Source organism: Sander vitreus, chromosome 13, assembly GCF_031162955.1.
Source record: "Sander vitreus isolate 19-12246 chromosome 13, sanVit1, whole genome shotgun sequence".
NCBI classification, from domain to species: domain Eukaryota; kingdom Metazoa; phylum Chordata; class Actinopteri; order Perciformes; family Percidae; genus Sander; species Sander vitreus.
The window spans coordinates 17,383,868-17,408,547 of record NC_135867.1 but is presented as its reverse complement, the minus strand read 5'-3'; the positions used below and the strand labels follow the sequence as shown (position 1 = coordinate 17,408,547).

Sequence of the window (24,680 nt, the reverse complement as noted above, 5' to 3'; positions counted from 1 at the left end):
CGAACCTGTTTTAAACCTCATCCTTCACAGGTTTTGTTACGCACCATGGCTTTCATTTATGAAATTGCTGTGTTGCTGCTCGGACAGGAGGAGAACACTTAAACACCTCGAGTAGGAGGAACACTACTACTACAACTACTATTACTATAACTCCCACCACTTGCAGAGAGCCATAATGGAGCCGGCTTCACCGTCCCACTGTGCTCCCTGCGATTGGGGCACAATAATGTTGACGGGTTTCTGATCCAACCCAAGACAGTGCACAGTTCTACCAATGGCAGCTTTAAGTGAAAAGGCGTGCCTGCCTCCCTTGCCCCCCCCCCCCTCCTCCTCCCCCACCACCCCTCAAAGTACTCGATGTATAGTTAAAAAATGGGAGGGCACACTTGAACTGAGCTGCTCTATGAAGGTAGGCTGCAGCGTGTGTTTATTGATGAGATGAAAAGAAGATGGAAGTGAGAAATGAAACAAAGTAAAGGAGCATATTAAAAAAAAAAAACTATACGCGCTTCGTCGGGGGAAAACAGGGGGAGTCGTGGAAACGCTGTCTACACTTTTTGAACGAGCTTCGAAGTGCAGGTAAGACATTTTTAAAAAGTAGGAAAAGGGATGGGTCTTTACAATATGTATAACGCTGTTATTACAGGGGATAAATTAGAGGAATTTCTCAGATAAGAGATATAAAAACATGCTCGTTGACTTTAGGGTGATGTGCATGAAATAGCCTACCACGGACTTCCATGTAGTTGTGGCTGGCTTTACCAACCAAATATTTAAGCTCTACATATCGGGAACTTCATTCTTTAGAGGATCTCAGGCATTCAATACATGTGACGGCAGCGTACGTAATGAAATGAAACGAGTCCCTCATGTTACGGGGCTCAGTTTTGGCTGCTTGGGGTTTTATCCATTTATATTCGACTACAAAATCGCGCTGCCCTGGCATGACGCAAGTTTCCTCATCTGTCATTATTCTCAACATGCCCCATAACCTTTAGCCCTTTACTTTCGGATTTGCCCGTGAGTCGGGCAGGGGACACTTGAGAACAACACTCTGGGCAAACAGTGTTCACAGGTCTGTTTCTCTCAATCAGCGAAAGCCCCAGCGTTGCTCGCAGACTGCTTGTTCACATTTTACAAAACTGTGAGCCCGGAACAACTGTAGCAGCCGACGTGCGCATTTGGCTTTTAGGTCAGTCAGGCTATTTGAATCGGAGGAAATGCATGACTTTATTGCTATGAACCACTGTACTATACTCTCACTTGAAATCTATTTCTAAAATACATTTCAGTTTGTTGAACTTGCCGGAAACATGGTTTCGATGTCTAAAATAGGCTACATCATTATAGCAGCGACTCATACACAGCGCTTATACTCAGACAGATGTCTAGCCTACATTTTTTATGAATTAATATCGATACGGCGTGGCATTTATGAGATGAGGTTACATTAAGATATGTGGAGGGAAGGCTGGCTAATATTGTGTCTGAAGGTAAAACAATACTGCAGGTTCAGTTTCTGAGATAAATCACAACTAGATCCAGTGGGACTCTGGTCTGGATTTTTGGTCTCATGTTTCTCCAAAATGAATGATCTCTTGAATTGTCGCAAACCGCTTTTAATCATATAGCCTACAGTTTGTGAAAATGTTTGCGACGTGAGGATGTTTTGGCAAAGGGTGGCCTAGATATGGGGCCATGCTCTGGTGTAATTAAAGTTGCAAGAGACGCTTCCTGCGTGCCTTTTGAGACATTTTGTTGCAAAATATTAATGGGCAACTCGTGATTCCTTTGCTCTTGCTTATTAGTTAGCAGTATAGAGACACTTCACCTCTTGAATAAAGTTAAAATAGGCTATATATAATATATAGGTTATAAATGTTGCGTTGGCGCAATAAAAAATAAATGGAGCAACGACTGCCCAAAATTCACAGAAAGGGCCATGGGGAGTTGAGCGGGAGCAACATTGTCAGTCAATCAGAGTCAGTCCTGTTCTTTTGGGCTTCATTCTATCCGTGCGCGTCTGTGTGTGTGACTGCGAAAGGGACAGAAAGCGTGTGTGTGTGTGTGTGTGTGTGTGTGTGTGTGTGTGTGTGTGTGTGTGTGTGTGGCAAACAGATGTTGTCCCAAAGCGCTTGGCTTTGTCAGAGAAAGAGAGTAATAGAGCATGTTCTTGTTTCTTTTCTAAGCGCCACTGATGGTTTCTGATAGCCTACATCACGTTCTGTGTCTGATTAATAGGCACAGGCTTGCCTAAAGCCCAGAAGTTGTACGCAGGTATAGAGCTTTGCGTGAACACATTAATCATGTCAGGTTGATTCTGTTGTGGTCACTGTAGCTGTTTACGTGAGAGAACGCAAGTATCCAAACGAGATGGCCGGTCCCGGGTTTGACACAGGGGAGGCTGCATGAGAGCGCAGCGCGGCGTCCAGCTCTGGTCTGTGTGTGTGTGTGTGTGTGTGTGTGTGTGTGAGCGCACCTGTGTGCGTGAGTGTATGTTTTTACCACATAATTGTGCGTTCATATCCCTTCTCACTTTTGTTGTGATCACTTCCTCTCCCCGCCTTCATTCAGAATATGTTTCCACAACGTAAATGGGCTGCAATCCTATAGGCTTGGTTATGTAATTGATGGCTGCACTGGATCGTTTGTTTTCTGAATGGACACATTTGGAGAACACAGAGCTGAGCGTGCAGCCCAGTGCATAGCAGGAATCAAACATTTCACTTTTATGTGAGATTTCAACTGGGCATGATTATAAATCTGTCCTATTAATTGGAGCACATTGATTGACAGGCTGCATGTGGTTGAGTAAAGTAGAAATTATATTGTCACATGAACGTACACTGGATGGAATACCCTTCATCTGAAAAGAAACTCCAAATAAACTTAATACGTGTATTTTTGGACATTTTATTGTTTGATGAATTGGAGGGTACTTGTCTTATGTGTGAGTGAGCTCTCACCAGGACTTGATGTTAAAAACTCTTGTTTTATCAGCACATAGGTGTACAGTAGCTGCTGAGAGAGAGACAGCCATTATGTGCCTTGAGAGTGTTTGTTGTCCAGAGTATCAGGTGCCCAGTTGTATCTCAGTTATGTCACCAATGAGTATTTATATGTATATATTCCACATGTACATTAATATTCACTGTGTTAGAGCCATCGCCATTCGCCAGCTTTCTGTGTCACGGCTAAAACCCACCCATGGCTAATGAATATTTAAGAGCATGTCTGCAGACCAAGAAAACTCATTATTATATGAAGGAGACCCAGCATATAAACTGTAGACCTCCCCAGTTAAAGGCAAGGAGGGGGGAGGGGGGTGTTCAGTTAATCCACACTCAGCAATCAATCCCAATTTTCTTTTGGCTCGCATAATGTGTCCGCAGCATTCCATTTTTTTGCACATTTCTCCCACCTGATTATTTGGATTTACTTAAGTGAAAATATGTAAGGAAACCATGCTGTACTAATGTAATGAGTGCTTCTTTGGAAAATACATAACAAAAAAAATAAATCATCTTGTTCATGCACACAGATGGCAGGACAGTAGTCCAAATATTTTTAAGCGCAGCAAAGGCACTGTTGCCCAAATAGGCAACATAGAGACATCTCGCTGAAGCCTCCGCAATGCCACATTTCTGGTTATTCCTTCACCAGGCTTTTAATCCTGGTGGCCCATAAACTACATACTTGAATTTAAACATATATGTTCATTATGTTGTTTCAATGAAACTCTCTTGAAAAGATGTTTAGGCTTTGGTGGTTTATTGGACAGTATGTAGTGGAAAGGACGGTAAAGGTGGGAGAGAGCATGCAATATTGATCATGAGTGGAATTCACCTCAATCCACTGTTCATTTGGCATGTATATTGTTAAGCAAATTGTATTTTAAAATGTATTATAATATTTTATGTATCATTCAAATTTAGAAAGTGTAAATTTGGTTGCAAAGTAAGCATACACTGGCATATAATAATACAATAAATTAAATAAATAAATACATTCTTGCATGCAGCACCGGTGGATTTTTAGAGATGAAGTCAAATTAAATTGTAATTCATACTTCTAAGTAGGGTATTTAGTATTTCATAGTATACCAAAAGACGTAAAAAAGAAATATGCACTTGAGTCCATCCTGGCACTTTGTCTACCCCAGTTGAACATATTTGGCAGCCATTTTGGGAATGCAGTAGAGATCCATCGATATAACGAGCCACTTTGTGGGTTGCATCCAGAATGTCACAGTGCTTCTTAACAGCTTGGCCTTTTTGTCTCAGACAGTGTTTATCCTTTTCCCTCCTTTTTGTTCCTGTATAATTCTCGTTAGAAGAATATTCCCCCATGGAGCAAAACTAATCTTTGATGTGATTGCCAACTGAGACTGTTTTCAGGTGCACATCCTTAAGGTAATGTTAAGTCTTATACTTAACTACAGAATAGCCTTTAAGCCTTTAGTAGACTTAATACTTAAAGATTTGTTTGTTTTTTTAGGAAGAACGCATGAAGTTTCTCACCTGATGTTTATTGCAAAGACTGCTGTTTTACAGCAACTGTAGCTTTCATAATTTGAGTCCCCAGTTACCATGGTAACCTTAACAAAAACTGAGATACCTCTAAAGCTTCAGAGAACTGTTATTTTGTATTAAACATGTTATGCCTATTAATTTCCCTCGTATCTCTTGAACATAGTAAAATATAATCTAATTAGTGACGACTAGCTAGTTCTACCTTGGTGGATCGTTAGCATGCATGGATTTTTGCAAACGAGAAATTATTGGCAGGCTAGCTGCCTCCTGGCTAACTGGCTTGGATCCTTCTACCCACAAAGCACCTTTTTCACACATAACATGCTTCTCTTCACATTATATTATAATTTTTATTCTTGAAAATACTAATAACACAATTACAAAACCTATTGAGAATCCATACAAGTTGCCTTTGTAATTACGGACAGAATTTCCCCTTCAGCTGCATTATGCAACACAGAAATGCTGTTCAGATGAGTTACGTTGATTTCCTCCCAGCTCTAACGCAAAGATGAAAAAAAAATATGCCTTGTTTAAGGCGAGGGAAAATGTATCTTGTTTATTGGTGATCATTTTTGCCAGGATAAAAACATTTTGGAATAAACTAAATGTTCTGATTTGGCAACCACTCAGCTATATATTATACTTCCATAATCCTTAAAGAAGACTTTCATGACAGCTGTATGTCACATTTTTGTAAACTGGCTGAATTTGTCAATCCATTGAGCAGGATTTTTTTTACTCCCCTTAAGTAAATTAGGTAAATTGGCAGTAAGAATATAAAAGACTGGTCACGGAAATGACTTTTATATAATGGAATTTTACTCAAAACCTGATGACTTTCAGAGCATGCAGAAAACTGACAAACCAAACACTTTAAGGCATGTTTTTCAGTTTTCAAAGGACTTTTGTTTTGGAATCTCCCCTCCCTGCAAGTATCACAGGAATGTGTAATGAAAGCACACATTGAGACTGAATAAGTATTTACGAATGCTGTTGTCAGGAAGCTTTTGTTCGGTTCTAAAACTTTATAAAGTCTTAAGAAACACAGTCCTTTGTTCTAAGATAGCTTAGATAGCAAAGATAGCAAATACAACACTGTTTAACAGTGACTGTTTAATATTTCCAATATATATATATATATATATATATATATATATATATATATATATATATATACACACACATATATATATATACATATATATATATATATATATATATATATATATATATATATATATATATATATATATATAAATATAGAATGCACATACCACATGGAACAGTTCAACACACACTTGGGCCCAGAATAAGCCTGCTGTGTCTTACGTTATTGTTCTCACATAAATGTGGTACAGCACCAGAATTAATAGACTCTAGTACAGTATAATTATTATAAAATGTTGTACTGTAAAATACATGAGGTACAAACACAATCCAGTTGTCGGTGTGGCCATGTGTTTCCATTACCTTTGCTGAAATTGCTAACAGACTCTTGATTCATGCTTCTTTGTATTTGCAGTGCTGGTTTTAAAACGTTTCATTAAAAGTCATGTGTTTTAGGAACTGTGCTGTATCATCCAAATATCATGTAACAACTTGAACCAGAAGTTGTTTTTTTAGATGTACACAACTAACTGTACTAATGCATTTTTAAATCCTATATAAAGGCATTTAAACTTAATTTGTATTCCCTCTCTTTAAACTCTCTCTCACACACACACATGCACACATGCACGCATGCACGCACACACACACACACACACACACACACACACACACACACACACACACACACACACACACACATACACACACACATAGTCCCAGGCATTCAACTGATGTGAAAAATGTATCCTGGATTCTAATAGTGAAGTTGTATGTTTGCCAAGGTGCATGTGTGTCCTCAGTTCACCCTGCTACCCATATGGTATTCTACAAGTCATGGTGAGATCACTGCCTAGTTGAAGGGGGAAAGTATCTTACAGTAAGAGGGTTTAAGAAAATAAAAAAGTAACTGAGTCTTCAGTAACTTTTTAACCTATTTTACATAGAACGAGTGCTGTGTTTTCTCTGCTTCTATCTTGGCTTCAGGAAGGCTTTTTAAGCCTCGTGCAAGTAAACAGCACTCACAGCAGCCAAAATGTTAAGATTGTGCACAGTCTCACTCAAGGTACATCGGTATGCACTGTGCAGTGGGTAAACTTAGGGGGAATTATTTACACAATAGTATTTGTGTTGGGGTTTTATCACAAAATGAAGATTGCTGGAAGTATTTCGACATAATCTAAAATTTTATTAAAGTTTTTATTGACTAAGTTATTATTATTTGTTCTGTACAGCTGCAAGAAATCACTGTTAGACAGACATTCTTTCTTTTGAAGTAAATTCTTTAACCAAGAATGTTCCTTTTAAATATTCATTTTTATCATGAAAATAAAAGGAATATCTGCTCTGATACTGTCTACATTGTTTATTGCTCTGAAAATGACCTTGATAAAGACAGATTTCAAAATAGACTCCCTTCATCAAACTGGTAATCATTATTAATTTGACTAACAGCTCATTATGGAGAAAAGAATGTTTTTTGTTCTCAGACTGTTGCGGGTGATTTACTACAGTTGGTTCACGTGACGACGGAAGATTATGTGTAACCTGTTCAACAACGCACAATTTTTTAGTTGTATCAAAGTTCCTTGTTTAACAATACTGACATTGCCATTAAAAGTTATTCAGAGTATCCTGGTAACATCAACTCTAGTTCATAACACCTGTATTACGTTTTCAGCACAGATGCAGTCCATGTGTCAGGCTTTAGGAGATGTTAAGTGGTTAGTGCACCAATGTAATAGTTGTCAGTTGTGGCTGTCGTGGCACTTTGAATAACATTCCTTGTGGCAGTTGCTATGCAAACTAACATTAAGCTTATTTTTCTATTAATTATTTCTATGAATAGATCAACCAACATGAATGCAATTCAGGAAAAATGTCTTTGGCCTTTGACTGCATTAGGCTCTGCTGTTTGCTGGTATCTCAACATTCATTCATTCACTAAATATTATTTCATTTTTCGTCGTGTTCAGGGTCATTTCCCATATCTCAACATGCATTGAGAGGATGGCAGGGCAACACCCTGGGCATGTCAGTGGCTGACACACTCACAAAAGCAACAGGAATTAGTCATTGAAGGTGTACTTTTAGATTTAATTAACGTAAAACAAAATGAAAAATCTCAACCTTCCTCCATAAATTAGTTAGAAGTAGCACAGCCTGTGGCATGATTTTGGTAGTGATGCTACCAGAAACAGCGGCTGAGCTTAGGTTACACTCTAGGGCTTAGGGGCTATAGATTGTTACAATCTTAGATAATAATTCTGCTACATTCAAACAGACCACACTGACCAGCAATTCATGTGCATTAGTGAGGCCAAAAGGCCTGATGATTATCATAAACGGAGCTGATGGGTGGTCATGGGATCTCTCTGCTTTGTGCTGTGAGTTGACTGTGTAGTGACCCTGCTTTCTCTACGTATAACAGATTAGAGACGACAACCTCAATTACACCAACATTAAATCTTAATGGATTGTAGGAAGTGTAGAGGCATCACTTTCGAAACACTGTATATGTCTTTGCAACAAAGAAAGGTATGATATGATCAATAATAATGTGTTGTTTACAACTCATAGCATGCTATAGAACTGGTAAAACCACATTGCAACATTGTTTTTCCCTGCAGTCAGTCCTGTGGTCAGTGGGAAATAAAAATAGGTTGTCACACAAGAAAACCTGCCTGCAAAACTAATTTACTAGAGAATTTTACATAACCATCACAAAGCACAGCCTTAAATAAGGAAAATATTGCTCAAACTTCGACACACCATTTTACTGTTTTTTTTGTTGTTTCTGATGCAAGTGTTACACACATCTAATTCATTGATGATAAATGTGGCTCATATGAAACTCATAAGCAGTGTTATAAGTTGGATTTTACAAACATTATTGTAACTTTATGTGTTCACTTCTTGTCATCAGATTTTAGGGCTGTTGTTGAGGTAGGACATGTATAGTTTTCTCCAAAGATGTAGTTACTGAGTAACAGTGTGTGTCTTACAGTATTCTTTGGATATAGTAAGTAGTTTTGCAAAATGACTCCTGTTTATGACTACCTGTTATAAATGCCCTATGTTAGCTGATACTCTCTATAGATTACTGACATTATGTTCTTATTGAAACCCTTTTTTTATGAAGCCGTTCAGTGTGCTACATTGTTTATTGGAAACATTTCAATCAGCTCACATTTCTTCTTTTTAACTTTGTCTTTACTAGAATGTCACTGATACGACACTAAAAGGGGTGCAATCTTCAGTTTTTTTCTCTCATTTCTTGGTTGGCTTGGTTAACAGGGTTGTCTTGCATGGATAAAGTTTCTCTCCCCTCCGTTGGACTAACAAAAAAACCTTACCTTTGTGCCAGCCTAAACTGCGCTGCTGCATGTTTGAGTCAGTATATCTAACTTGTATTGCTCAGCCAGCCTGCAGCCCACTGGACCTGTGGTCCTAGCTCTTGGTTAAAGTGTGTATAGGGCACTCATTTGGTTGACTATGTTTCAGTGTGTCAGCATTTACACTTTTAGATGGATCATATTTCAAATGAGCTGACAAGACATATATAATCTGTATTTACGACACTAAGCTTGCCAAACTATAAATACACTAAAAAGTGCTAACATCCATAAGGCTCAAATTAAACACAGAATATCGTTATTGAGTCATCTGGATTTTATATGTTGTTCACGTAATGAGCAAAATCTGTAGTTGAAGAAACAGTATGCTGAAGGTATCTTTAGTTTACCTGAATAATGACTCACTATTATCTCAGCCTGATGGCATGTGGATTGCTGTTGCTGTAGCTACAGGCTGAAGAAGTATGTTACATCATAAAACATTTTGCAAAGTTTCATTTGCTTCTGCATAGTTAACAAGCAGCATGTTATCAGTTTTGCAGCACATAATTTTGTTAGGCTGGTGAACCCTTTTAAAAGTATTGAGCTTGCTAGATTCTGGGAGAGAGGCTAGCTCGCTGACCGTTGAAGCACAGACCAGCCAACAGAACGTGCAGGGTTGTGCTGAACTGCTTAAAGCACCCTCGTGCATTCAGCTATGTGCGGGACCATCTCGGCACTGGCTCGTGCACCCTCGTGCCGCTGCTGGTGAAACACATGGTACAGAAGTTCTGAGGCTGATCACAATCACATTCACATATGGGGAAATAATTAAGTAGTTGGTGTTTTTTTCAGATTTTTCTTCACCGACAATCTTATTCAATTACAGATTCACTCACTTCATGCATTGACTCCTATTATCAAACTATCATCACCTATATACCGCTATAATGTCGTAATAACCTTGCCATAATTAACTTATCACACACACACGTATATATATATATATATATATATATATATATATATATATACATATACATATACATATCACACATATATATATATATACATATATATATATATATATATATATATATATATGTGTGTATATATATGTGTGTGTATATATATATATGTGTATATATATATATGTGTGTATATATATATATATATGTGTGTATATATATATATATGTATATATATATATATATATATATATATATATATATATATATATATACTACAATCCTATAAGTGTTGTTTATGAAACTAAATACAGTACTTGTTAGAGTGTGTTAATTCTGTTTCGTCTTTTTAGTGACAAACATTGTATACACTTAACCTAAACGTATCCCCAGGCTGTGCTGCACGCCACAGTGTATGCTTGTTAGCAGAGGTCTCACACTATTCTTTCATAATTCAGCACAAAGCATCTTTGTCATGCTTTATCTCCCAAGGACATAAAGTCAGGAGACACTTTGTTTCTCTCGGAGATATAAAGGTGCTTCAGCCGCTCTATTCTACACAGTTTGCTTGTTGAGGTTTTGCTTGCTTACAGTATTTACCATCCAGGCATAAATAGACACATATGAACACAGACATATGAGTTGATATCGCTTGCCAAACAGAATCCCCCAACTGCCCTTCATCATGATACACAAGTAATGGACAGAAAAGTCCTGTATAAGCATCTTTGTAGGTTCATGAAGATCTCTCAATGGCCCGTGAGGTGCTTTTTTGGAGAGGCAAAATGTCCTCGACAAGTGTAGTAGCTGTAGAGAGGCAGTTGCTGTGGACACTTGTGCCTAAATGATAACTCTTGAATTTAGCATTATCTGCTTCGGGGGTTAGAGGTGTTTTGGAGACTATCATATGAGTAGTCAGATGGTTCTTCTTGGTCAAATGCTCATTAACAAAACCACAGCCAATTGCCAGTTATAAATGAAACATTTATTGCCCCTAGGGGAATTTGCTTTTACAAAGAGCATACATACATGATAGCACGTATTATAACAGAAAAGGTTATCTTGAGAGTGTCCCTTTAAGCACCAAAGTGAGATACTGTCTTTATAATTTGAATGGCCATAAGCCAACATTGGCTGTTTATCTTTTTTTGTCCTCTATGCTCTTTTTGGAAACTTCATAAAATACATTGTGGAACATTTACTGATAGCACTAATTTGAACGTTTGTGTGCCTGAAAAAAGTAGATTAGAAGTAGATTATCCTCCCATCTGTAAATAGATAAATGATCTGCTATGGATAACGGGTGGTGGTGGGTGTGTTTTTGACAGAAAATGACGAAGTTGAACAAGCTGTCCTGTCAAAAATATATTTAAACTGTTCTTTACTTGTGTAATGGTATTGTAGTGTGTGTTATTTGTTTGCTTGAGGAATTTATTTGAAAGCCGCACATCCTGTCACATCCTGTTTCATTGGCTTTCAGTTGGACTGAATGTGTTATCACATTGATCTTCTGTGCTATTTGAGACATTTTAGTGGCAGTGGAACTAAACATGAACAGTTAGATAATATTTATGGGGACAATAAAGAGTTCACAACAGTTCCAGTTAGTGTATGATGCACAGAAGTGCATGAACATAATACTTGCAATCTCGATTATGCAGTGGCCATAACATTACACTGGCACTCTGTAATTAGTTCACAATGCTTTGACCAAGTAAGAGAGCATTTGCAACAGGAAAAAAAAACGAGTGGTGAATTAATAGAATGCTATTTTACAGCGTTTGCATATTTTTAAACTGTCCCTGGTGGTGAGCTTGAAATCAAGACTGAAGTTGTGAAGGAAGCGTCACTGGTCTGTGTTGTAGGTGAAGAGCCAGTTCAAAGTACAGGAAGACGTTTCATGTCGAAATTGTTAGGACAACCGGGTTTAAATGTAATTCATAATCCTCATCAGACGTTTAGACATTGGTGGTAATGTTATGTTACACCATACAATTTCAGTTAAGGGAGAAAGAAGGAACAAAAAAAAATGTTGTTTCAAAATCTTGGCTCAACTTGTCAACAGCCTACGTGCTTGTTGATGGTTTCAAGTGACTGCTATAAAGGCAAATCAATTACATTTTGAGACTGTGAGGTGTTTTCTGCTGTGTCTCCTGAAGTGTGTGTGATTTAGGTGCATGAGTTATCTTACCTGTTAATTGCTTCTCAATGTTAGAGACGAAACATTAAAATGTTATAAGAGACACAGCGCGCTAAATGACTCAGATTCAATCCAATGTGTCCAATCAGGCCAACACAACCTTGTTGGGCCGAGATGAATATTCAGTCACCTAAAAGAATACTTTTTAATTGTGCCGATCAAAGGGAACCGAGACACAATTAGCTGAGGTTTAATAAAATTTATTTAAGTCTGAGATGTTGACTGATTACAGTGAGTTGCCGCTGTAAATTGTTTTGTCAGAGGAGTGAAATTAACGTGCTGTGTCTTAATTGAATACACCTTGAAATTATCACTTGTCAGATTAACACTTCATCACTTGATTATTGCTTAAAATGTCCCAGCATACTCGCCACACATTTACATTGTGTACTTAATTACATTAGATCACATATCCGGACCATACTATTAAAGCATGTTTTCTAGTAGTGTATATGCTAATGCATTTGGGCTAAATGGATGATTGAAATTAATAATTAAAATGTTGGACAGTGATGGTTAAGCAGCAGAGATTTCAAACAAACTCATAAATTACTATTAATCAGGTGTAACACAAAAACACTCTTGATCTGCATCAGATTCATGGAAGTGCTGTATGCACATGCATGGACATGAGCTTGCCCCGTGGCCCTTTTGTCTCCTGATTTAAATGTATCAAGAGCCTTGAATATATGCTTGTAGTGTGTGTTGTAAGCATTATTTGCATATTCAGGATGTATATTATTCACATGGCTGACACTGCTCCTTTCATAAGCATGCCTCTTATGTCTGTTCTCACTCAATCCCATCCCCCATCCTCACCATTTTACCCCCACCCCCCACCACCACCACCACCACCCCTTTGATTAACTAATGTCCAATTCGATGCAGCGTATTTCATGAGCTTGTCACCTTATACAGGCAGCTGATTAACCTGGAGTCTGGCTGGTGAAGTTGCAACCCTCGTCTCCCTGTCTTCTTTTTTTTTTTTTTGCCCCCCTCTTCCCCACCCTCCATCCCTCCTCAGTCTTTGTTGTGGCGGCAGCAGCAGAGCATGCATTGCATTGGCGGTCTGAAGCATTGTGTCTGATTTCCAGCAGACAAACTGACCTCTGGGGATTTATTGACAGCAAACTCCACAGAGGCAGACACAGAGCTGGGAGCATGGAGAGGCAGGGGCGGAGGGTGTTGGGGAGGGAGGGAGGGAGGAAGGGAGGAAGAGGAGGGGGCACAGACGGAGAGACAGACGGAAGAAAAAACGGCGAGTGAGTTTCAACGTGATGAAACAGGAAACAGGTAGAGGCAGGCACACAGAGAAAGGGATCAATATGAGGAGGGAAAAGACACACCCCAAATTTAGTTGAATTAAAAAAAAAAAAATTTGGTGGAGCGTTAGGAAGTGAAAGAAAATGGCTGCCTCCTACAAGGATCTAATTAATTTTGAAGGATCATCAGCCCCTTTAGTCCAAGGCAGGGTACAGGAGGGAGGGGGGGGGGAGGGAGACAGACCCCTGGGCTGATTAGAATTCACTGCAGGTAGGCGCTGGCTGCTGCTCACCCACTGTGTCACGGCTAAAATGGAATCACTGTTGTGAGTGGCAGTCTGGGCAACTGAAGCCTGCTTCCCTTGGCCTGCTCCTTTGTTGCCAGCATTCACCTCACTTTACCCCTTAGGCAGGTGGATTTACATGTCTGGATGGGCGAGGGAAGCCAGATAGGGAACATATATGTATTTGCATTGTCTAACAGTAGGCACACAAAAAAGGCCCATGGCACCAGAATACACCAGTTACATCTCAAGCTAACCGCTGCTAGAAAAGAAAAAAGGTCAATTATTTGCTACTGCTATGGTTTCAAGCATTTTGGCTCATGTTTGTGTGCGATATTAGAAAGAGTAGGCTTTAACGTGATATATTTGTTGGTTTTCATTTTGACTGAGCCAATGTTTTAGGGCAAGGGTTACACCTACTGTTGGGTTTATGGTTTTGGTTAGATTTTGTATGTTAGGTATTAGAAAAAGGCTCATGTTTGGGGTTCAGACTTAGGTCTATGATAAAAGACAGTTAGAGTTAAGTTCTGTCCTGACCAAGAGAGAAGAACTAACCGTGTGTGTGTGTGTGTGTGTGTGTGTGTGTGTGTGTGTGTGTGTGTGTGTGTGCGTGTGTGTGTGTGTGTGTGTGTGTGTTATAGTGCCAAAGAATGATTCGTCTTAGTATCGAGCGATCACCCTCTGCTCTCAAACAGGCTATTACTTGTCTATATCTAATCATCAGATTTGTTAGTTGACAAGGACATTTCGAGAAAACAAGAACACATCTCCCTGTCAGCTGTGCACATAGCTCTTTTAGTTTTTACACTTTAACCCCTGAACTTTGGTTTTCTCCCAGATATTCTGCTTCTCCGTACTAAACTATAGAAAAAATAATCATCTTCATTGACCATTTTGGAGATCAAAATATGTATCAGTTACCTTGAAACCTCTGTGAAAAAAACACAGAGGTTACTTGCTTAAAATCACATACTTTTCAGCAGTAGATTTCACCTCAGTGTCTCAAAGCAGGAGGTGTGTTCTTTGAAAGTACTTGGGATTTGTAAAAGAATGAGTGTCAGCATTAACGTGCAGGTGTGGTCAATTCCAAGCCTCATTCTATTCATTTAGCAACACACTGTTGTTTGTTAAAGGAATTATGATTCTTTGACTTTTGTTAATAATTTGAACATTTTTATGTATGCATTGTGTTCAAAAATGCTCACGGAAACACCATGTATGTGTAAACTAATGTATATGTCAAGGTCACCAGTGGGGGAAAAATACTGTTTCCTTATAGGAAACAGAGCGAGAGTGTTGCTTGAGGACTTTTGTCCAATGATAATAGAGTATTGTAGAGAGACTATTTCCCATAGGATAAGGGGAGATTTGTTTTTGGTTGTATTCCAATCAGAAAGGATTTCTTTTGTTCTGTGACAGTACAAAATCAATGTGCACAAACTTCTCTGTGGGAGTTACTGGTGAGACCTTGATATATTTTTGATAAACTTTTGCAATATATCACTTTAACCATCTCTATGTTCTCTGTGCTTCTGTGTTTGTATATTGAGTCCTAAATTGCTAAATCACTAAATCACTGGAGAGGTCAGAAAATCTCCATAACATGTTACTGCCATTTCACAGAGAGCACTTGATGTTTGTGTTGTAACCAGCGTGAAAGCTACAAAACATTTTTTACTCCTTTTACAAAAACATATTTAAGAGTGTCAGATTACACTTGCAATCCCGATCCAAACTCCAGTAATGGAATGATAAATATTCACATCCCAACACGTGGAGCAATTTCTGGATTAAAGCTTTGTTGGTTGAGGTATTTGAAGGTACTTTGACCAGTATGGGACACATAAGAGATACATTGTAAAGGCATGTTCCACTGGTTCAGTGCATTTTTTTTTCAGCCTGTATGACCTTAAATGATACCATTATATGTGGCTTTAATGTGGTCGGTTTGCTTATCACATGCTTAATGTTGTTGAATGCCTGTCTTGTGTTTCTCAATGAATGCCTTGTCTTTTTACCTAATGTGTGACTTGTTTTCTATTATTACAACTTCTAACATCTGCTCTATATCTGTATTGGACATTGTCTTGTTTATTTTTTTGGATTTGAAAATAAAAAAGTACACACATGTTCACACACACACACACACACACACACACACACACACATCTGTCTGTGACTGAGACCTTTTCTGAAATATTTAACCTGGGTAAAAAAATAAATAAATTTAGATCGTTTTTTCTTTGTAAGGGTGTGGTTTTGTTGCTCTGCGGCTCAGATAACTGCTGAGAGAAGAACTGACTCTAATACGAATATTTTTTCAACCTTTGATTTGTAATTGGTGGCCATGTGCACACAGGAACGTCCATTCGTCTTGTTTTAAAAACTCTTCACACATCTGTTGCAGCGTGTCGGTGGAAGACATTTGTGTTACTGTGGCTCCCGGTTCATTAAGGGAGTGGCAATATCGACGAGGCAGTATGTGGCATTAAGATTTGTCTTTGTCTTTTCTCTCCCCCTCCAAACACTGTGGCAGAGCAACACATGATTTGGACAGAGAGGACTGACAGCCTTGCCTAGCACCTGGCCTCTGATCAGCCATCTCCACCAGCAAACTGAAGCTTGACCTGCACTTCATCACCAGCCACACAAGCATATTCGGAAAAAAACGTCATCTAACTGTGAGTACTGGACTGCTTCAGTTTTTAATTTTTTCCCTTTACTGTGTAACTTAGCTGGAAAAGAGCATTAATACTTAATGCTAACACTATTGCACTGCTTCTGCAGTACATTTTAGCTCAATTCTAGTCTGTTACTATCAAATATGTTTTTATTGTTAGTACCACTGTTCAGTTTATTTCTATTCAGTGTATAACTGCATTCCAAAATATAAACCATTTCTCCATATGTTCAGGTTTTCATTCCGTATATACAGTAGTTATGTTATGTGTTGATTCTGACATTCCATCACCAATATGTTTTCATAAATATATTCATTGACAAACACAGTGTAAATGAATTACTAACATTAATAATTTTTTTTACATGGATTTGTACAGTTTCCAAGTTTAAATGAGGACATTTATCTTGGGTTGATGAAAAGGGCTGTGTTTAATAATTATTTAAATAAGGTCAACCACTTTAATTAAGTTATACTCACAAATGTTTATATGCTAAATAAATTAATTCTACAAAAATGATGGAAACCCACAATTTGGATAATTCTTACACTTACTACTGCTCTAATTTAGATTTAGATTTTCAATTCTTTTCACATCTAACTGGGGAGAATATCATCTTGAGTTATCTTACACACTGATCACCCAGGTCACATCTAGTGTATTCCTAGGATAGTTAGGAAGCGCCATCACAGTGAACACATGGCTAACAAAAGAGGCCTGTTGTCATCTAAGCACAGTGCACCACCTAACGGTGGTTGGAAGAATTTCAGGGATACACATAGAGAGAGAAACTTGTAATAATTAGATGGGAACCATCTTAATTGTCCTTCACCTCTTCAGTGTGGAATTTTGAAACCACCATTCAAGAGACACATTTATAAATGATTTGATTCTCATCCTAAAGTTATGAGACCGGACTGAGAAAAACAAATATTAGAATTACCATATCTTTATTATCGTTTTAAATCTTATATCTTTTTATAACAAGAATCAATATTACTTATCATATATTTAATTGATTGTAGTACTGTGACATGGTTGTGTTTTCTGACACACAGCCAAAAATCTCCTTGCATGCAAGAGAGCTTCTTTTTGTGATGCATTTTCCCGTAAATATTCTATTACATAGTGTATATTTAATTATTCAATTACACAGTTGTATTACTCCTATATATCACTAATACTGTAAACCAACAATGTAAATATAGTTTGTTTTTGTAAAACAACATATTTTAGGTATATGGGTGTATTTAATCCAGTTGAATAATGTTCTGATTGTGTGTGTCAAGAGTTTTTTTAAGTCAGGTGTGTTGCTTGCAGGTGACATCAGTTGCAAGGGGATGACCGAGCGCATTCATAACATCAATCTCCACAACTTCAGCAATTCTGTACTTGAGACCCTCAATGAGCAACGCAACCGTGGGCACTTCTGTGACGTGACTGTTCGGATCCATGGAAGTATGCTGCGAGCTCACCGGTGCGTGCTGGCTGCTGGAAGCCCCTTCTTTCAGGACAAGCTGCTCTTGGGCTACAGCGACATTGAGATCCCTTCTGTGGTCTCAGTGCAATCCATCCAAAAGCTGATTGACTTTATGTACAGTGGGATTCTGCGGGTATCTCAGTCAGAGGCCCTGCAGATCCTAACTGCTGCCAGCATCCTACAGATCAAGACCGTCATTGATGAGTGTACCCGCATCGTGTCCCAGAATGTGGGCCTGGCTGGGCCGGGGGGGTTCCCTGTTATACCAGGAGACTCTGGTCAGGAAACGCCCCGTGGCACGCCAGAGTCTGGCACCTCTGGGCCCAGCAGCGACGCAGAGTCAGGTTATATGCAAGCAACATCACAAAGCATGGACCGTGCATACACATCACTGTACTCATACCCTGGCCTCACTCTGCAGAACGGCACCCGCGAGCGCCCCCTGTACATTAACCCTATGTCGATAAATTGCGATCCGACTCTCAGCACTCAGAAGGACCAGCAATCTCAAGATCCGCCCTGGATGAACCGCATCCAGGAGAGATCTCAGCAGGTCGACCGCTTCATCTCCACAGCAGAGTCCACCCACTGCCGCAAGCAACCACGACCGGTACGCATACAAACAGGAGGGATGCACATAAAACAGGAGGCCGAAGATGAGTACAGCTGCTACGATAATTTGGACTGTCAAGATGACACTGACCATACTGAGGGTGTGGAGAGTGAATCCAAGGTTGAAAGTTTTGACTCAGGGGTGAGCTCCTCCATCAGTACTGAGCCAGATGCTATGGAGCAGCAGCCATACCTGACGGGCTTTAGCCGAGACGGGGGCGGGGACGGTCATCCTGGTGAAGGAGGTCCAGTGCATATAGAGGTCAATGACTCGTCCCCAGAGCAAGTGCAAGACACAGATGACGGGGACACATCCCACAGCACTAGTGACAGTAGCATGATGCAGCCCCTGCCAAACTCAGTCATGTCCCAGTCCCTGCCAAGTGCCCCGCACTACATGCGCCAGGCAGAATCACACACCAGCAATCTGAGGATGCCGCTCACCGTGACCAGCAATTCCCAAGTGATGGGCACTGCTGGAAGCACCTTCCTGCCCACACTCTTTCCTACACAGCCGGCTAGAGACAACAAGAATTTCCTTTACCTTCCTGGCCAGCAGCAACCACAATTTGTGGCTGTGCCGCCCCCTTCTATGCCATCATTCCCGAACCCCATGTCGGTACAGCAAGCGCCAGCTCAGCAGCAGCAGGTTGTAGGAGGAATTGGTCCGGGGGAAAAGAAGCCCTACGAATGCACTCTCTGCAGTAAAACCTTTACTGCTAAACAGAACTACGTCAAACACATGTTTGTCCATACTGGTAGGTCAGATTTTCTTATTTGTAGTAAATGTTTTTTTAATGTTAGTAAGCTTTGTTAAATCGGTTTAATATCTATATAGTTAATGTAGGCAGGAGTTTAAGGTTGTAGTTTGTTCACACTGAGAAAGTGACAAATGAATACTTACTGTAAAACAGTTAAGATTAGTCCATAAAACATAGAGTGTATAGTATCAGTATGTTAGCTGTGTTTTTATACTGGAAAAGTATAAAACACAGCCTAAAAAAAAAGTCATTAGGTCACAGTTAACTAGTATCTTTTGTTATCATTTGTATCTGACAGTGTCAAAAGAGTGCTCATGCAGCACATCATTACACTGTGCACTGCTTTCCTGTAGCACTGGAAGGCTTATCAATCATAAACCGTAGAAATCATCATCACAGAAAGAATTAGATATCATATAATTAGATGATCTCATAAAAATTGCCTACTCAAATAGCCATTCATATTCATTAGAATCCATTGCGTGTCCAGAACTACCTGTGACTGCTACTTCAAACCAAATGTCCCAGTTTTACTAACACAATTAGATTGATGACATATTGAGAAGGAAAGTAACTGATCAATTAATTCCATGAGACAAAATCTTAATGTTTCATGGCAATCAATGACGGATTACCTTTGCTCAAAAATATTAGCTTGCAATTGTATGAGTCATTATTGCAAATATAATAGCAAAATAGCAAAGACAGTAAATATACCTGTTATATGTGTGCTTGCTCCATGCTTTCGATCTGTCACTGATCTGAGCAGGTTGCGAAAAAGAAGAAAGAAAAGTGATGAAGTAGAAGAATAAATTATTGGCCTCATTTAATCAAAACAGGTAGCTACACATTAATTCACTCAGTGCAGCAGCAAACAGTAGATAGACAGGACTTCATTAAATTGCATGATCTAATGTGCCTGTTCGCACTGTTGTCAGTCTCTTTGTCTACCTGTTAGTTTTACATAATTATTAATATGTTAATATTTTACAGCCAATAATGTCAGCAGACACAATAATGTAAAATGAGCTTACATCTTAACAAACTGACAAAAATACCAAATAGATGAATAGAAGCATAAATTATTTGGTTTGTGATCGTATGGGAATTAACATTATTGTGTGTTTTTCAAATTCTTCCTCATAGCTCTACCTTTCTGTGTCTGTAAAGCACTTTTTACTTTTCATAAACTATCAATATCAATGCATATATGTTGCCATAACTGCATCAGAGCTATACTATAGGAATTACTTTCTCAAAAACTTGCAGCGTACAGGACATAGAACCAGCATTATAACAATTATAACTAATACAGGTTTAAATAATTCCAGCCTGAGCTATGTTCCTGTACTGGAAATGTGACACTTGTGGCTTCAGGCTTCAAATGTTGTTATTCATTATTTGAAAACCTAATCCTCAAAATGTGTCTCTTATTTTTTCCCCTAAATGCTTTTGTCTTGCATGTACATCCAGGTGAGAAGCCTCATCAGTGCAGCATCTGCTGGCGCTCGTTCTCCCTGAAGGATTACTTAATCAAACACATGGTGACACACACAGGGGTGCGGGCCTACCAGTGCAGCATCTGCAACAAGCGTTTCACCCAGAAGAGCTCTCTCAATGTCCACATGCGGCTGCACCGTGGAGAGAAGTCCTATGAGTGCTACATCTGCAAGAAGAAGTTCTCACACAAGACCCTGCTGGAGAGGCACATGGCCCTGCACAGCACAGGCAGCGCCATCACAGGGCTGTCGGGGAGTGCAGGTACCCCGGGCCCAGTCTCCATTCCCATGCCTATGGCTGTCCCTGAGCCTGGAGCTGGAGTGGTGGCCCTCGCCATGCCAGTGAGCGGAGGTGCTGGAGTAGGGGTTGGGGTTGGAACAGGAGTGGGTGTAGCTGCAGAAGCGAGCTGCCAAGAAGGGACCACCTACGTGTGCTCCGTCTGCCCTGCCAAGTTCGACCAAATGGAGCACTTCAATGACCACATGCGAATGCATGTCTCCGATGGATAAGTACTAATAGATAAACTTCTTTCAAAAAGAATGACAAATAAAATGGCACTAGATTTTCCTTTTCTTATTTTGAGGTATGAAGAGTAATGAGTATAGACACTGGCACATTAAGTTTCCCAAAAGATTTGTTATTCTAAAAGAAAAAAAAGATGGTGGCCTTAAGGCTTAGTAGTTTGATATTGATCTACTGGATGGATCCTAACTACAGGCCTCTAAATGTATGCTTTCCTAAAATACTGATTTATGTGTTGAACACTACCGAAAGGCCTGCGAAAGAATCATATACACACAAACACACCTTTAGTGTAGATATGTCTGAATGAATATACATGTGCATATATGTTTGAGCGTTTGTGTATTTGCATGTGTCTGTCTGTTTGTCCCTGTTTGTTTGTGTGTGTGTGTGTGTGTGTGTGTGTGTGTGTGTGTGTGTGTGTGTGTGTGTGTGTGTGTGTGTGTGTGTGTGTGTGTGTGTGTGTGTGTGTGTACATTGCCATGAAACATAAATCATGGCAGTTGTGAACCCATACTGACCAGTTTGGAAACTATAGATGTCCAAGCTTACTGTGGTATAATTTACAACAACAAAAACAAAAAAAAATCATCTGGGGTTGGGCTACATATTCCCTCTAAAAATACTGATGGTCACAAGATTGCCTTCTTATGTAAAACAAAAAAAGGAGAGTAGTTAATTTGACACTGGGTTTTATTTTATTCCTATGGTATTAAGGGATTATAATGCAGCTGTTGTCAAGGTACCAATTTCAATCATTTAATTGAAGTGTAACTTCCTGTCGGTGGTGACAGGGACAAATATTTCATGTTTTGTAATTGTTGTACATGCATTTTGATGGTTAAGATTACATTTACTAAACTAGGGTGTGTTGATGAGACAGTATTTGAGCAAAAATATGTTTCTTTTTTTCTGAAGTTTGGAGTTTAACTCATTTGCATACACTGCCACTAATATCCCTAAAGACTGTTAAGGCTAGTAGACTTCTTCCATTTCAAAACATGAGAAAAAAAGAAAGATTCTTTTGCTGATGTTTTTGTTTTAGCCTTTCACATTCACAGTTATGGCAGGCTGGCATATGCGACTAAACTCTCTCCTTCATAATTGCCGCTTCTCAACTTGCACCTGACTGTTATGGGATGTAGATCAAAATTGTCACTTTAACTATTGTTATTGAGTAGCCAACATGGTTGTAATTCGAATTATAATATTAGGGGGCTTTAGGCTTGTTGTTGATTGGAACAGTGTTAAAGAGGGAGGGATTTAATTTAAATCAATCGGAACTAAATGCCATCCTGATCCTAGAACCACTGTATAACCTGGTCATTACTATTTTAGCAAGTGGGAGCAAAATGCATTACTCTAAATGCTCTCCCTAAATGCTCAAATGACATGCAACGTTTTGAAAGGAAATACAGTCTCAAAGGAAAACAAGTAGCTCCATTAAATTCACACTGTTTCATGATATACCACAAGTTGCAGATGGACTTTCTAGACAATAGTATACATTCCTGATTTTTCTAAAAACCTAGACACAGCATGTACAGAATAGTTTTGGAAGCTAGTGTGTGCAAGTTGTCATCCATGCATCACATCACGTAAGGCTCATTTCTGATATTTGAATTGTTTTGTATTGCTTTTTAATCAAAATAGGACACACACACACACACACACACACACACAAATGCAACTGCCTGCAACTGCAAATCTGAAGGATTTGCTCATTTATGTGAGCAAACACTCTAGTAGTTGTGTTGTTAAAAGAATGACTAACTGCATACAGTGGTCTTAAAAAGACCTGCTGTAGTTAAAAAAGTGCTACTTTGCACATTTTCTTAAAATGCCTGTGCTTAATATTTAATCATTTTCCTTAAATGAACTTCTATAATTTTCTTTTATTCAATTTCAAAGGAAAAAAAAAAAACATTTTTTAAAATCTTGATAAGTGGACTGCATTATTTTCTTGCATATATGTTGCACTGCTTAAACCAATAAGTGCACTACTGTTAACAGAGATATTATAGTTTTAGAAAAGAGGATCTTTTTTTGTTTAAATCTAACATTTGGTTGTAGAGTTCACATGTAATAAAATACCTTTGTTTCAATTTATTCACTAAGTAATTCAGCGGTTCTTGGCTTTTGTTATCGCTTGCAGTTACCTACAGTATATCCTTGTGCCGTGTTAATGCAAGCATTAATTTTTATTTAAATATGTACCATTATGTGTGCTCATCTATGTTTTAACCTTTTTGAAATCATTCTTTAATGGAGTTAGTTCCCTATAACAGTAAATCAATTGCATTTCTTTAGAAACAGACAAAAAAAATTCTCTGAGAACATCCAAGCCAAACAACATTAACAGTGAAACAGTAATAATAAACACAACTCCCGTCCAACTCCGTTGGCAGAGGTAATAATAATAACTATTATTATATTATTAATAATAATACATTTATAATGTGTGTGTGTGTAACATAAATGATATGTGTGTCCTAGAACTACTTTCTATGGGTTTAAAGGTGTGGGAGGTGATGGAATGCAGCTTCTTTGATATCTGTCCGTCAGTTGTACACAGTCGTGTCCCTTCCTTAGTGTTTGTATGTCTGTGAGTGTCTGTGTGGTATATAGCCTAATCAAACTGTTAATAAGTGGAATATCTGAACTGTAGGGCTTCCTTTGCAATATGCAGCACAGGTACTATGAGAAGCAGCTTTCCAAACCTTTTGGGCTAATATGGCACCTGTAACATTTGTTCTGAGATTTGACAAAAGCCTAGGTCAAGCTCTGATGTACTTCATTGTACCCGTTTGGAGAAGTTATATCCATCATTTTGAAATTTCATAAAATTGCTTCTAGATTTCTGAACCCTGTGAAGGCAAGTGATGATCATGTGAGACCTGAAAAGATTCTGTATTCATTTCTCCTCACCAAAAAAGAATATTGACCGTACATGAGAAATACAGCGAAAAAGCGTGAGGTTAGTCCTCAGTAAAAGTAGCACATTACTTAACATTTGATTGGGCCTGTCTCCTATGGTGTGCATATAAGCCTAAATTGAATGGTTCCTGATTGTAGCTGTTGTCGCCAGGATGGCAATATTGCTGCATGCTAGTGCTATATTTGTCTCTACACAGCAAGTGGAGGGTAATCTCATGCCTTAACAGACAATGCACTAAATAGAATACGTAAGCAACTGCCGAGATCTCTTTCCAACAGTACTGCCACACGTATGGCACACAGCTCATGATGTTGGTGTTTGTTGTCTGTTCAGTAGTCAAGTTAAACACTGCCAAACTAACATCATCACTTCTTTGAAAGCAAAGGCAGAGACATAAATTGAATTGTTTCAGTGTAATGTATGTATTCAGTAATCTAGCATTCCTTCATGGCACCTAAATTTTTTACATATTTTGTGTAAACACATATATCAAAT

General features: G+C 38.8%; 1 protein-coding gene across 1 annotated transcript; it reads left to right on the top strand.

The window, feature by feature from the left end:
- Nucleotides 1-361: 361 nt before the first annotated feature.
- On the top strand, nucleotides 362-21,364 carry zbtb20 (zinc finger and BTB domain containing 20). Its single transcript, XM_078266848.1, has 4 exons — nucleotides 362-579; nucleotides 16,228-16,372; nucleotides 17,693-19,222; nucleotides 20,699-21,364. Exons 3-4 carry the CDS (start codon nucleotides 17,713-17,715, stop codon nucleotides 21,232-21,234), a joined length of 2,046 nt encoding a protein of 681 aa, XP_078122974.1. The 5' UTR covers nucleotides 362-579; nucleotides 16,228-16,372; nucleotides 17,693-17,712; the 3' UTR covers nucleotides 21,235-21,364.
- The last annotated feature ends 3,316 nt before the right edge of the window (nucleotides 21,365-24,680 follow it).

Coding starts and splice junctions, on each gene's coding strand:
- zbtb20 (XM_078266848.1), top strand. CDS start 17,713: ATGACCGAGCGCATTCATAACATCAATCTCCACAACTTCAGCAATTCT. Junction 19,223..20,698: donor ACACATGTTTGTCCATACTG/GTAGGTCAGATT, acceptor ATGTACATCCAG/GTGAGAAGCCTCATCAGTGC.